Genomic DNA, 16010 nt, shown 5'->3' with positions numbered 1-16010 from the left:
TCTGATAAGGGGATGAAATCTGGTAAGGTTGAGGGTAATTTGGGTACATAGGAGAAAAATTTTGGAGATTTGGGGGTGGACTTTGATACGACGAAATTTGAGCATTTGGATAGGTGGGGCAGTATTGTGGTTATTAGGATGATTGGATTGTGGGTAGTAGGATCGGTGAGACTTTGGGGAGGGCCTGGAACGATCTTGGGAATGTGACGGGTTTCTAGGGGTTTTTCTTCCCCCATACGAGATAGCGGCAACTTCCTCTCTTCTCTTCCTTATCAATCCTGAAGACCCAGGTGACGCGGATACACGAGCTATCTTCCTCGATTTTAAACCATCTTCGATAGTCTCACCAACTTTGACTATCTTAGCGAATTTAGCTCCGACTAGCAACATGATTCGGTCATAGTACTCTGGCTCCTGTACCCGCACAAACACTTCCACAATCCCTTTCTCGGTCATGGGAGGCCTTACTCTCACTGCTTCTTTCCTCCACCTATAGGAAAATTCTCAATAGCTTTCAGTTGGTTTATGCTTCATCTTCTCTATAGAATACCGATCGGGAACTATTTTGACATTTTAGGCGAATCGGTCAATGAAGTCTTTAGCCAACGCATTCCAACTGGGCCACTGCCTGGTTTCGTGTAAAGTAAACCACTCGAGCGCCTCCCCACATAGACTTCGGCTGAAAAGCCGCATCAACAAGGCCTCATCCCTGCCAACTCCAACGAGCTGGTCACAATACGCTCTCAGATGCGCCATGGGGTTGCCTACTCCTCCGAAGGTGTCAAACTTTGGAATTTTAAACCCTTCGGGAAGGTTCAAATCGGGGTGGATGCACAACTCTGTGTAACTGAGTCCGACGACGTCTGGATGCCCTGTAGCTCTTTCATAGCCTTTTTGATTTCCTACTTTATATCGATCTTCACTTCTTCTTTTGCATTCCATTCTCTTTCCTGTTCTTCATAGTGATCCAACTCAGAACCGTGCACCTCGTGCTTGGCAGGAACGGGAATTTGAAAGGTAGCTCTTTTTGGGAGGGGTGGAGATACTGAGAGACTTGGAACGTTTTGGGCGGTCTGGTAGTTTTGTGGGTAGGCCTGAGGTTGGTATTCTGACTTAAATGGGGATGAGGTGTTTGGGTATTGAAGGCAGTTTGAGTTTGGTTTTGATTTTGTAGAGATGGGGCAGTTTGAGTATTCTAAGGATGGGGTGACATTTGAGGGTGGTTATTTGGAAGAGGTGAAGGAGTTTGGTAAGATACAGAAGCGTATTGGGGGTTTTGGGTCGTCAGATCTATCACAGACGGATTATGCAAAGGTGTAGAAGGCTGGTTCTGAGTTCGATCCATGTTTGATGAAGGGAAGTAGACCGGAGGTCTTGCATCAGCAATATTAGTACCAAATCCAGGTGGAGGCGCATCCTATCTCCGTTGCATTTCAACTTTTATTTCAGCAATCAGTTGCATCAGTTGCATGATCAATTCGTTCTGTTCCACTACGGTTGGCTGAGCCACCACAACGTCAGTAAAACGCACTTCGTCGTTGTTGTCTCCCATAACTGTCTTTCCTTTGTCTGAATTTGGTCTAGGGAAGGAATCTGTAGGACCTTTCGATCGGGTGATGTAAGGATGATCTGCCATCTTTTATCGACAGAGACCAGTTAAAAGGTACCTGAGAAGTGAAACAACTCAAAGGCAGATTTGTTAGTGCATATTCGGAGTACAAAATGCATAATATCACACAGAGAGCAGATAAACACACAAGTTGCTTTGTTTGAGGATATCTTTAAACCACGAATGAGGACGGGAATACATTTTTTAACAAGCAGGAATTTGCCTATTTTAGTTTTGACATTGTCTCGGGAAGGCTAAATCACGTTGAGCTACGGTCTTCTTGCAGCTGCGTTTGATGTCCGTTGATCTGATCTTCATATCTTTCATAACATGAAAAAAAATTAAAGATAGGGTTCGGGACGGGAGAGGCTGCCTACATATCTCACAAGGAGAATTCAGGCCCAACGTAGTTCGAGTTAGGATGAAATATTTTCATTCACTCTTTTCATTGCGATTACAGGGAATTGAAAAAACAATATTGAAATTCCTAGAAGATGACGATAACATTTTGGTGATTTCCCGTCTTATGGCTGCGTCATTCCTTTTCTTTCAAACAATTGGAAATGGAGGCTTGTAGACGATTTCCTCCTCATCGTCCTCCTCAATTACTTCATGAACGGGGCCACTGTTATCTGCTCCCTGGTCACGGGCGAGGTATTTTCCGCCCTTTAAGTTGCTACGGGTCGTCAATTTCTCATCGAGCGACGCACTTTTAGCCAACAATACGACAGTCTCAATATCTATCTTTGATTCTCTCGCCTTTCCTTCGTGTACCTCCAAACGAAGCAAGTTCAACCTTTTTCTTAGGCTTTCGGTTTCCATCTCAACCTCTTTCTTTATTTTTATCTGCGATGCGAAATCCTCGTCCAATATCATGGATGTAGCTTTGTAAATTTTTGTGGCCATGTCAACTCTGAGCCCTTCTTCCTTGGCCTTTTGAATTTCCCGAGTGATTCGTTTGATCCTTCTCTGTAGCTCTTCTTCAGTGAGTTCCATCTGGATGTTCTTGCCTTTTTCCATAGCGGTAATTTTGCCTTTCCTAAGACAACGAAACAGTGTTTAGGATTTGTGGTATAGGAGGAGATCTTTTTTGGGTGAGAAACTTAAGACTCGAAAACTTTGGTCGGACATTTTTGCAATAGTAGCTTCTGTATATTTTGGAAATTTCTAGATAGGAGTGAGTTAATGATATCCTCTTTCATTGCAACATAGCACATAAACAGTTAAACACACATTAATCGCATCCTAAACATGCATGTGACCCTTTTGTGCCAAGGGTAGGCCTAACGAATTGAAGGATGTATATGCTTTTTTAAACTCAATTTATTATCCCTATGATATTCCATTAATGACATCCAAAATGTCTGATAAACCTAATACAGAAAAATAGTCCTGAAAATAAATTACAAAACAAAGTACAAATAAAACAGTCCCACGCTGGGGATGGTAAAAATCAGGCCTCCTCTGATCCTTCGCCAAGTCTGGTCCTCTTGGCAATGTTGACCTCTTCCCACATCGCATATTTATTCGCCCAGAGATGATTTCTCCCCAATCGAGCTCCTTCTTGATGTCTGAACCCCTCTACTGATTGAATTTGTCGCTCCATGTTATCATCTAACTCTGTCATGCATTGTCTGGCTCTTCGTAGTTCTTGTTTAAATCGAGCTATGACTTTGGCATCTTCGGAATGACGACGTTGATGCTCTAATTCACTCTTATCAAACTTCTCTTGAAGGCGGTGAAGTCGGACTTGATGTTTGGCTCCAACATCGGCAATAATGTGAGAAACGTTTAGACCAGGCTCAATTGTTCCTGCAAGACTCTTTTTTAACCATTCTTTGTACTCCCTCGAACATTCTAGACGAAACCTATCTGGTACAGGCTCACCCAACACTCTTCGAGATCTCCACATCCTACGCATGTCTTCAGAAAATGCAACTTGCCCATTCTCATGGTCAGTTACGAATTTCCTCATATCTGCAATCTGGGGCAACTCTTGTTTCCCTCCTAGTTTCCTCAGAACTCGACCGGGAGCATATGGTCTAGTTCATCTTAACCCAGCAAATACCAAATAAGGGACCTTTTCAGTTCGAACCACCATATTCTTAGTTACCACCAAACTATGTATTGACCATTGTACGCTTCTTCTCTTAGCCCTTGAAGCCTCGGATACCAAAAACTCTCTCCTCCAGTTCTGTTGCAACGATTGTGATACAACCACCAGTCATGATTATGTAGCTCGTCGGACCGCCTTAGGGGATCTGGTTCTTTTGGGTTATGAGTCTTGATTAAATGACGCATCATCCACCACTGTAGTATCAAATTACACCCTTAAAAGAAGCGTTCTCCGTTCTGACACTTGTCTAAAGCCCTGTAGATGTTGGCCAGAATCATAGGCGCTAAAGTGTAGTACTTTGTTGATGTTTTGTAATCCACTCCATAAAAAATGGCATGAGTGACCATAAATACACTAGGATGAATAGTGTATTTTGGCCCTTGAGGGAAAACCATCGTGCCGAGCAAACATATCGCAAATGCAAGGGGCCACGTCTCTTTCCATTTTTCTTTTGAGACGAACTCGTCTTTATGTTTCTCATAAGCTCTTGCACGCCCAAATCGATAATATAACTTTCTGAATGGTATATTCGGGCCAGGGAGTTTGTCCATCCACTCGGCTTTAACCAATGACAACTTCTCTTTAATTTTGGCGAAATCCCATGATATAGGATTTAGGAGATCTGTATCTGGATGTCATTTCCTTTTGTTGCACATGGAGACACTTTCATAACTAATAAGAATTTCTTCTATAGTCGACATCAACTCTACTTCCTCGAATCGAAAAACCATATTCTCGCTATCCTAGAATTTCACCATCGTTCCAATTAAGCCAGGCCACGCATTCATCTCTAACAACGGTGGGAGATGACCTATGTGTTTCTGAACAACCCCTTTATCATCGTTGTTCATGAACCTCCACCATACTTTGAGGAAAGGGTCGGGGATAGTAACCATTCTTGTTTTCAAAGGTTTGTGTGCCGGATTCATCCTACAAAAAATAGCGAACAAAGATTAGTCAACCCCCCGCCCCGTAGACAATAAATCGTTTTTAAAATGAGTATACATCCTTCAATTAATGCGTAAGCATGATTGTCTGTTTTTTGGCAATTTGGGCCAAATAGACACAAGGTGGGCTTCTAATGGGCCCAACGCGCCTTGGGTGTTGGGTCGTCTTAGTTCAAATGCTCCTACGTTCGGGATTTGACTCGGCTCTACGCTAGTTGACTAAGAGTGGCTTTTTGAAAAGACTGGGAACCCAAACGGACAATTTGGGCTGAAACTCGCGACAACTATTGGACGCCTAACGAACCAATAAATTGTCGCTAATTTCAAAAAAGGGTGAGTATAAAAAAGTCCGGCTGCGGTTCCGCAAACCGTCCTTTAATATATTATATATATCAGAAATATGCCATGATATGCAATGCCATTTTATAAAAAAATTAAACACATTCGGCACAAATAATATTTTAACAGTTAAACAAATTATCAAATAGTCAAATCTTGTGGTTAGAACTTAATAATTCCCCAGTGAAGTCGTCATTCTGTTTTATTTTAAAAAAATATACTACTATTATTTGGTTTAAAATATTGACTATGTTTTGAAAAATCAATTAGTCTTATTATTTAAGAAAAATTGACTTTTCAAATTACGGAGTCACCACTTGATTTTTGATAAAATCAAGAAAAAATTTAAAATTTTCAAAAGATTCAAAACAGATAAAATCAATTGAAAAAAGGTTCGAAGTTCAATGTACATCCCGAGAAGGTGTTAGGCCCTCGGATGCCCGCTAACTCGCGGTTGACCGGTGATTTGACTAAATGACTCTTAAAATAATTTTTTTAAAACTAAGTGTAAAGAAATTCGTTTTAATATTTTTATTTCATTATTATTATTTTTTTTATTTCTAAAGGGAGATATTTTGAAGGAATTAATTTAAGGAAAACTAAATGGTGATAAAAGTAAATAAAACAAAAATAGTAAAATTTAAATAATGAAAAATGGCTACCCTTAGGAGATTATTAAAATTCTACCAAGATATTAAATAATTCAAACAAATAAATAATAGAGAAAGAAATATTTGAACTTGGGCTTGATTGCCCAAATTCTTTCATTTGGGCTTTGACCCACCTGTCCTAAACTAATTCTTATAATTGGGTCTTCTTTAAAACCTGCAGAAACAAATGGCCTTTGGGTCTGTTAATAAAAAAAGGTTGAAGGGCCCAGGCCCAATTTCCTGAAAAGAGACATAAAGTATACAAACGATGTATACTGCTGTATACGATGTATATTCAAACCAAGCCTTGCACTTGTCCGAGTACGCGTTTCTCTCTATTCACCCTGTATTTTCCATATTATTTTGGCGTATTTGTACCTGTACCATTTTTAACCTGTTTAACAATTGTATATCATCGCCCAAAAGATGTATACCAATGTATACGGGCTTTATCCTATGCATGTATCCTTTGCCTATTTCCGTATTTTATTTGAAATCGGCTTCCCTGTACGTTAACCTGCAATTCACATTTTCTACACATATTTATAGCAAAGCGTCCATGTATATCAGTGTGTACAGGTCATATATCAACCTGTTTTTCAACTTTCGAAAGTCGACAGTTCCTTTTCAGCAGCATATTTTCACTGCTATTAAACCAGATTTCGAATTTGATCCTCTGTACGTCTTTCAACTTGTATATCAGCGTATAAAATATGTATACTGTTGCTCAAATCTGCACTCTGTAATTTTCCAGCAGCCTCTGTTTTTCTTCCGACCTGTAAAATAATTTCCAGTAGCTCTTTATTTTTTGTTCAACCTGTACGCCAGTTGAGAAGGGGTCTACGACTCAGGGATTTAGGTTTGAGCCTTTACGGCTCAACGAGGATGTTCAAGAGATGGGAATGAAGTCCATGTAGACTCAAAAATGATTTCACATGCAATCAAACAAAAATGGAGAATTAGCACCTTAAGCAAATGATTAAAACAACACAAACAGAATATGTGAGCTAAATAAGTTGAGAGCGGGATACGAGATCTCAAAACACAACTCAATATGCAAGCAAAACGAGGGCTTTTAACATATAGCGCAAACCAAATGTTCAAAAGCACAAGAAAAAAAATCATCCTTTCACAAGGTTTATCAATGACAAACTTAAAACTAAACAAACTATTTCAAATTCAAAGAGAACCTCTCAATAATTAACAACAGCAAACTGCAGACCAAACTCAATACAAGCAAAGTATATCCGGAACTAACACAGCACCCTAACAACAAACCACCATCACGAGCCATTCCAGATGAAACAATATTAACTAACAAATGTTGTCACTATTTTTTTTAAAAAAAAATTATATGCAAAGGCAAGATAAACTATTCTAATCCTTAAGAAAATGTCAAAAAAAAGCATACTGCCAGGAGGCAGAAAGCAAAGGCTACAAGTAACACGCTTCTAATCCTTATTGCAGCACACTCGAGACGATCGAACACGAAGGTCATTCGACAAACAAACGGACCAAACTTTTATATATCTAAAAAAACCCAAACAAAATGGAAGGTCCAATTCCAACACAAATCAGATTCATGCTACACGATTTCAGTAGCTCATCTCAGCCTAAGGTAATAACTTCAAAAAGGGAGACAAATGCAGTTTTGACTAGATGGACGAGCAAGGGAGAGATGTACTCTAAACATTTAAAGAATACCAAAGAAATAGACCATATTTGAATCCTATAAACAAAACCGACAGACCTCTCATTCTTTTCTCAATCTTCATGGGTGTTTGAAGACGGGCAGCCCACATCAACAACATAAATATACCTTAAACACAAGACAAACTATTCGAAACCAAACAAAACTCTCATCACTACCCAAGATAACTCACAGAGAACGAAAAACAAACGAGTAAGAGGAGAAAAAATCAACATAGAACTTCATGCTCGCTGAAACATGACAAACTAACATAACGAGTGAGTAGAAATATAGGAAATTCACCTACTCCAAGGTAGCGAGCTGGAGACGAAACGAGCAGGGGAGGCAGCGAACACCCAAGCTTGATGTTAAACTCGAACACCTACGTATATCCTATATGTGTGTATTTTATGCTATCAATATTTCTCGCACAAAATTTTCTGAGAAAATGATAAAATTTTCCAAAAAAAAGGCCCCCCTCAACAGTGAGCAAATGACAATATATATAGCCATGGATAATGACTTTCGACTGGTGGAGAGCGAAGGAAATCTCGAAAAAGGCTGGGGTAAAATCGTGATTCCATCTCTCCTTTTGAATTCAAAATCCTTCAACAGAACAAGCATCGCAGCCATTGAATTTGCAAGCAAAGGACGATGGAGAAAGGATATTTCTCCACCTGGGCCTGTCCTCCAACGCCCTCGTACGACTTGCAGAGGAGGGAGATGGATCGAGGGGGAGGGGGTAAGGCCAGAAAGTGCGAGAACGGCTATGGAATGCGAAATTTCTGGAATTTTTTTTGCTTTTTGCACGTCTGGGTAGTTCTGCTTTAATTGAAAAATAGTGATTCAAAATATAATCATAATTTAAACTAAATTAGTTAAATAGAATACTTAATAAAATTTAAATATTTTGAGAAATAATCATAAAATATACCAACTATATACGTAATCATGTAAAATATATAGTCTATCTAAAATTATAAGAAGAAAAATGACAAAACTATTCAAAATAACATAAAATTCATACATTGTTATTATTTTTATTTTTATTTTAATCACAAAATTTACAAAACTAATTATTTTAAATTGTTTGGAAATTTAAGAAGCTCGAGAACTAATTTATACCGGGGAGGGTCGAAATTGAGTGTCAACAACTTCGACCTTGATAAAAAGAAACACCAAATTCAGGGGAAGTAATGCATTATTCTTATACTTTCATGATTTATTTCTCTCAATCAATAGAATACAAAAAAATCGAACAGTATAATAATTTTTTTAAGATTATTGTTCATCTTGTATTTCTAAGATACTTAGAACAAACTTTTGAAGAACTTGGTGAGAAACAACTGTCTAAAGAGTATTTTTAAACTAGATAATTAAAACTAGTAGAGAAAATTGAATCAGAAATAAATTAGAAACAATATAAAAATATTTTTCTCAAACAAAGAAAATCAAGCCCGCTGAATGCATAATGTCCCCTTAAGAAAATTATTCCCCTCAAGTACCCGAGGTTAATCGAGTATATCCTTCCAAGATAGAACGGTCTTACTCACCGATGTATCCGTATCTAAATCCAAGGTGTAAGCGAACTTGGTAGTAAAGTATACTTAGAATACTAGACTAAAAATAATAGAAGGAGTTAAGAAAAAATCATTCAAATAAAATAAGTGGAAATCCCTCAATTTATAAAAAAAAAAAAAAAAAGGTAATATGAAAAGGTTTTCACTGTGCCTCACAAGAATGATCACAAACCTTTGGAAAAATCACATTTTTTCAAAAAGGTCGCAATCTTTCATAAAAGTCACAACTTTTTATACAAGTCACAATTTTTCATAAAAGTCACAACTTTTCATAAAAGTCGCAACTTTTCATAAAAGTCACAACTCTCATAAGTATCGAAAACTCTTTATTTTCATTGACGCCTTTTAAAATCCAACACCATATTAACAAATTTGATTGCTACTCTAAGTCATTTATTTGGGGGTAAATATTGTTACCCAACCATAGGAACATGACAATTGTTGTGTTGTTTTAACCTTTTTCTTACTCACTACTAAAAAAGTTTAAAAGGAGACCACAAAAATAGTCGCAAAATGAGGCATAATGAGGTCGTTATTTAGTGTCACTCAAACTATATCCTTCTACAAGATTAAACTTGTAAAATCTCATAACTTAAAATAACTAAGAATAATCTAAGAAACCAAGAATACTCATTTTTTGAAATATATAGAGAAATCTAGAAAATTTCCTAAGTATGAAAAATAAGTTTTTGGTCATTTTCAAACAGCCATAACTCCCAACTCAGGAAGAGTTAGGGCGAGTTCTTTATATGGTTGGAAATTCCTTGGGAAGATCTTTCCAACAGCGCCGAGTTTAAACATTTTTAATGTCGTATAATGGAGATATGCTTTTCGTATGTTGGATTGTTGTACAGAGGGAAGACCAATTCGGATTTAGTAAGGGTAAAGTAGTCTTTTTACCCTATTATTTCATAATTTGTTTTAAGGGTTAAATTGGGGTAAAACCAAGTTTTATTTCAATTTAGGAAATTACTTTTTATGCTTAGGGTTTGGAAGAAAAGATAAGAGAAGAAGGAGAAAGGAGAAAAGAGCAAGATTTCACTAAGAACGCCAAGAGATTCTAGTGGAATTCGTCAGGGTGATCCCTATCGAGGCATGTTGGATCTTTCAGTGTTGGGTTTGTTCACCCACTCACCAATATGTTTAACTCAGCAAGTTTTTTATTGATTTAATGGTAAATCTTGAAGTTCTTGATGAACAATTGTTCAAAATTATTGGTAGAGTTGAAGTATGCCTTTAGTGGTTTTAATTCATGTTTTTGGGATGTTTTACGAGTCTAAACTAGTGGGTATTAAGGATATTAGTGATCATAAGTGTTTGGGGGAAGATCCATGGAAGTTTGAGAGGTTTAGAATTGAAAATCGAAGAAGTAAAGTAAGAAAACCCGTCTAAAAGGCCCTAGGGCGCCGCGCCTACCAGAGCCCCTCAGGGCAGACTCTGTCCGTCACACTCTGTCATGCCGTGCCAACCAAAGCTCCTGAGGACAACCTCTGTCCGCCAGGCTCTAAAGTACTAGTTCCTACATGATATACCTACATTTATTGGTTGTTTCCAATACTTTAAAATACATCTAAACATCATGAAATCCTCCATAACTATGAAATCATGATCAATGAATCCATAAATTAATTCAAGGAAAGTTAAGATCAAAGTCAAAGAAGTTAAGAGTCAAGTCTAAAAGTTAAGAAGCAAGTTAAAGTGAGTTCTTAAAGTTTCCAGGAATCTTTAACAAACCTTTTTAACTTGTTTTAAGACTAAAGTTACAAGTTAAGCAAGGTTAAACAAATGATTTTATTCTCAAAAGTTATAAAGGGACTACGCAATCCCTAAGAGTTACAAATGTTTTTGACATTTAAACAAATAAAGAGCCTTCGGGCTAGTTTTCAGACAGAAGTAGTAGCTTTATGAAATGTAGAAAGCAGGGAAACTATGATTTCCAAGAGAGTTATTCAAGCTAAGGTTTGAGCACTAATCTCAAACCACAAAATCAGTATGTTTTAAAAATATAAAAGCCAGTATGTTTTTGGAAGTAGTATTGAGATCCGATATAGGGATGCGAGTTTTAGATTTACTCAATTCTCCATGAAACCATGTAGACATCATGGATAGAAGAGGGTCATACTATTTAGATGAACCCTTTTCGCAGTGTACTAGTGGATCTATTAGGCAGTTCAGGTTCTATACTCTTGCAAGGTTAGCATGTCCAGGCAGCGTGGGCCGAGTAATGTTATATCATAACTATAATTCTTAAATGATGGTTGTCGCTTAGAAAAGCTCCAACAGAAGTATTGTATTTTTATATACATCAGTTATTTGTATTTTTATATACATCTTAGATATTATTTGTATACTTGTATACATTCATAGCTTACAGCATGTTTTAGTCAGTTTTCTTTATATTACATTTACTTCTAAACTACAGATATTGAATAAGAGTTAGTAAATCCTGAGTTGAACAGAGTCAAGGTAAGTGTTCTTTCTTACTCCTTTTCAAGCTTAAGTGTCGTTTAAAACTCCAACTCGCATGCATTCAACGTACAAATACCAGTTGGCTTGCATTGTCTTATGATGCAGACACAGGTAACGAGGACCAACATCCAGCGCACCATTGATTCATTTGAGCATCCCTAAGTCAATTGTGAGCCTCCTTTCATTCCAAAGGATCCTTTTTTTCTTTTATGCTTTCCAGTCTTTCTATTTCAGAATGTTGTGGGGTCTGTCCCAACATTCATCAAAATAGTTTTAGAGAATTCATAGACGGATAGTTAGAAGTTCAGTTGCATCTCTTTATTTCTATTCTATATTTGAGACTCAAGTACCATTTTGGCCAAGTTGAATGTTTAAACTTTTAAAACATTTTAGATAGTATTACTAATCAGTTCACTTAAGTTATATTGTTCTTATAAGAGTGATTGTTGTCTTCTACTTAGTTAAGTAGTCAGGCAAGGGTTCGCTCGAGGCCAGCAATGGTCACCGAGTGCCAGTCTCGCCCATGGTGTAGGCTTGAGGCATGACAGACTTGGTATCAGAGCATAGAGTTTAATAGTCCTAGAGAGTCTATGAAACTATGTCTGTAGGGTCTTGGTCATCGGTGTGAAGTGTGCCACATCTATGATTACGAGGCTACAATATTTAGGAAATATCTCACTTCTTTCATATCCCTTTTCGTGCATTAGAGTTATCTCTAAAAGTCTCTCTCTGATTTGTGCTTGCGCGTGTTTCAGATTATAATGCCTCTACAAAGAGCAGCAAGAGATCGTCCATCTTGGAGAAATGTAAAAGATCAGGAACAAGAATTACCCAATGCTCCTGAAGTGCAACCTCAAGGGGAGGTTACTAATGTTGAGTTCTGTGAGTATATCCGGATGTTGAGTCAAGTTGTGACCAACCAAGTCAGGAAACAAAGAGGAGCTCAACAAGAAGGGGCTGACACTTTGAGGATTCAAAAATTCTTAAGGATGAATTCCCCAAGCTTCACTAGCTCAAGCACCACTTAGGTTCCGAAAAACTTTGTAGAAGAGTTGAAGAATGTGCCCGATGTGATGCATGTGGTTGGTGCTGAGAGAGTTGAGTGAGATGCGTATCAACTGAAGGGTGTGTCTAGTACCTAGTTTGATCAATGGAAGGATAGTAGAGCTGAGGATGCACCACATCCAAGTTGGGCTTGCTTTGAAGAAACCTTCTTGGGGTGCTTCTTTCCCCGAGAACTGAAGTAAGCAAAGGTACTGGAGTTTCTTACTCTAAATCAGGACTCTCTGAGTTTTCATGAGTGTGGGTTGAAGTTCACCCAACTGTCTCGCTATGCTCCAGAGATGGTCAAGCATATGAGGAACAAAATGAGTTTGTTTGTTGCTGGTTTGGGTCATGCTTCAAGTAAAGAGGGTAGGGTTGCAATGTTGATTGGCGACATGCACATATCCAGGCTAATGGTCTATGTGCAGCAAGTTGAAGAGGAAAAGTTGAAGGAAAAATATGATAATAGAAACAAGAAGGCCAAGACGGTAATGAGTCTGGGTAACAGAAAAGTGGTTTGAATCGGCCATAATTTAAAAAGCAGAAGGGATATGCACCATCATCTACTAGTGCACATGCGCCTATAGACAAAGTTGGGTTTCATGGTTAGAACTTCCAAGTTACGCCTGTATATTCACAGGTTAGTGTGGTGCAAGGAGGTAGTAAGCCTCCTGCCTGCGCCAAGTGTGGTAGAAATCACTTTGAATATGTCATGAAGGCTCCGCAGGTTATTTCAAGTGCGGTCAAACCAGACATTTAATGAAAGAATGTCCCAAGAGTAAGCACACCGGTGGTAAAGGGGGTGATAGATCTCAATCTTCATCAGTTGCTCCACCAGACAGGGTTGCACCTAGAGGAGCCACTTTTGGTACTGGTGGAGGGGCTAACCGTCTCTATGCAATCACTGGCCTCCAAGAGCAAGAGAACTCCCCAAATGTTGTCACGGGTATGATCAAAGTCTTTAATTTTGATGTTTATGCTTTGTTAGACCCAGGAGCAAGTTTATCCTTTGTAACTCCTTATGTTGCAAACCAGTTTGAGATTCTTCCTGAAAAACATTGTGAACTCTTCTGTGTTTCTACACCCATTGGCAAGTCCATTCTAGCAGAAAGAGTCTATCATGATTGTCCTGTTTTCGTCAGTCACAGTAGTATTGTAACTGATTTAATAGAGTTAGACATGGTTTATTTTTATGTCATTTTAGGTATGGACTGGCTCCATGCCTGTTATGGATCAATAGATTGCAGAACTCGAGTTATCAAGTTTCAAATTCCATATGATCCAGTCATAAAGTGGAGTAGTAATTCACCAGTGCCTAAGGGTCGCTTCATTTCGTACCTTAAGGCGAGAAAGTTAGTTTCAAAAGGGTGTATTTATCACTTAGTCTAAGTTAATGACTCAAGTGATGAGGTACCTTTCCTTCAGTCAGTTCCTATAGTCACTAAGTTTCCAAAAGTATTTCCTGATGATCTACCCAGAGTCTTTCCTGAAAGAGAGATAGACTTTGGCATAAACATCATCCCAGATACTCGTCCTATCTCAATTTCGCCATACAAAATAGCACCACCATAGTTGAAAGAGCTAAAAGAACAACTGAAAGATCTATTAGATAAAGGTTTTATTCGACCAAGTGTCTCACCTTGGGGCATTCTGATCTTATTTGTGAGGAAGAAAGATGGTTCCCTAAAGACGTCAGTTGAATAACATGACCATCAAGGATAAATATCCTCTTCCAAGGATAGATGATATTTTTGGCCAGCTTCAAGGTGTTTCTTGCTTCTCAAAAATTTATCTTAGATCAGGCTACCATCAGTTAAAAATTATGGAATGTGACATTCCAAAGACAGATTTCAGAACCAGGTATGGGCATTATGAGTTTTTAGTTATGTATTTTGGTTTGACAAATGCACTAACAACATTCATGCATCTTATGAATAGAGTCTGTCAAACCTTATTTAGATTTATTTGTCATTGTCTTCATTGATGACAAATTGGTGTATTTAACGAATGAAACAAATCATAGTAGTCACCTTAGGATTGTACTTCAGACTTTGAAAGAAAAGAAGTTGTATGTGAAGTTCTCCAAGTGTGTGTTTTGGCTTAAGTCTGTGGAATTCTTGGGCCACATTGTTTTGGGTGATGGGATTAAAGTTGATACCCAAAAGATAGAAGCAGTCCAGAGTTGGCCTAGACCCACATCTCCGAAAGATATAAAAAGTTTCTTGGGTTTGGTTGGCTACTACAGAAGATTTGTAGAGGGGTTTTCATCTATCTCTTCTTCTTTGACTAAGCTAATTCAGAAGACGGTCAAGTTTTAATGGTCTAAGGCTTGTGAGAAAAGCTTCTAGGAGTTGAAAAAGAGATTGACTACCGCTCCGGTTTTGACCTTACCAGAGGGTACTCAAGGTTTTGTAGTGTACTGTGATATGTCAAGAGTTGGTTTAGGTTGTGTGCTAGTGCCGAATGGCAAGATTATAGCTTATGCCTCCAGACAGTTGAAGGTTCATGAGAAGAATTATCCAACTCATGACTTGGAATTAATTGTAATAGTGTTTGTTTTGAAGATATGGCATCACTACTTGTATGGTGTTCATGTTTACATATTCACTGATTACAAGAGCCTCTAATATGTGTCACTCAGAAAGAACTAAATCTCAAGCAAAGAAGGTGGTTAGAATTACTCAAGGATTATGACATGAGTATTCTATACACACATGTAAGGCTAATGTGGTTGTTGATGCCTTAAGCAGGTTATTCATGGGGAGTACCGCCTATGTTGAAGAATAAAAGAGGGAGATAGCTAAAGATGTGCACAGACTTCCATGCCTGGGAGATACACTTATGGATTTCATAAAAGGAGGAATAGTAATGATTAATGGGGTTGAGTTATCATTAGTGTCAGAGGTGAAAGAGAAACAAGGCCCAAACCCCATTTTGTTTGATTTGAAGGTGAGTGTCCATAACCAAAGGGTATTGACTTTTGAATAAGGGGGAGATGGAGTAAGGGTATTGGCTTTTGAACAAGGGAGAGATGGAGTACTAAAGTACCAAGATAGATTGTGTGTACCTAGGGTGGATGGACTCCAAGAAAGAATCTTGTTGGAAGCTCATAGCTCCAGATATTCCAGTCATATGGGTTCCACCAAGATGTAGCGCAATTTAAGAGAGGTATATTGGTGGGAACGCATGAAGAAAGATATTAGTGAGCTTGTTGCCAAGTGCCCAAATTGCCAACAAGTTAAAGTAGAGCACCATAGGCCTAGAGGTTTGGATCAAACTATAAAACTTCTTGAATGGAAGTGGGAGATGATTAATATGGACTTTATCATAAGATTGCCTATATCTCGCATACAACATGATTCTATTTGGGTGATTGTCGATAGAATGACAAAGTCGACCCATTTCTTGTCGATAAAGACTACCTATTCGGCCGAAAATTATGCTAAGTTGTACCTTCAAGAAGTGGTAAGACTTCATGGAGTTCCAGTCTGCATTAGTTCAGATAGAGGTGCATAATTTACTGCACAGTTTAGGAAATATTTCCAGAAAATTTTGGGTTCAAAGGT

The 16010-nt window shown here is 38.1% G+C and overlaps 1 protein-coding gene across 1 annotated transcript; it reads left to right on the top strand.

The window, feature by feature from the left end:
* Positions 1–13203: 13203 nt before the first annotated feature.
* On the top strand, positions 13204–14016 carry LOC138347611 (uncharacterized). The gene is made up of 2 exons (XM_069295913.1): positions 13204–13755; positions 13870–14016. Exons 1-2 carry the CDS (start codon positions 13204–13206, stop codon positions 14014–14016), a joined length of 699 nt encoding a protein of 232 aa, XP_069152014.1.
* The last annotated feature ends 1994 nt before the right edge of the window (positions 14017–16010 follow it).

Source organism: Solanum lycopersicum, chromosome 3, assembly GCF_036512215.1.
Source record: "Solanum lycopersicum chromosome 3, SLM_r2.1".
In the NCBI taxonomy this organism is placed as follows: Eukaryota; Viridiplantae; Streptophyta; class Magnoliopsida; order Solanales; family Solanaceae; genus Solanum; species Solanum lycopersicum.
Note: the sequence above shows the minus strand (reverse complement) of the source record. Positions and strands in the feature narration are given on the sequence as shown.

Coding starts and splice junctions, on each gene's coding strand:
- LOC138347611 (XM_069295913.1), top strand. CDS start 13,204: ATGAAAGAATGTCCCAAGAGTAAGCACACCGGTGGTAAAGGGGGTGAT. Junction 13,756..13,869: donor AGTGGAGTAGTAATTCACCA/GTGCCTAAGGGT, acceptor CCTTTCCTTCAG/TCAGTTCCTATAGTCACTAA.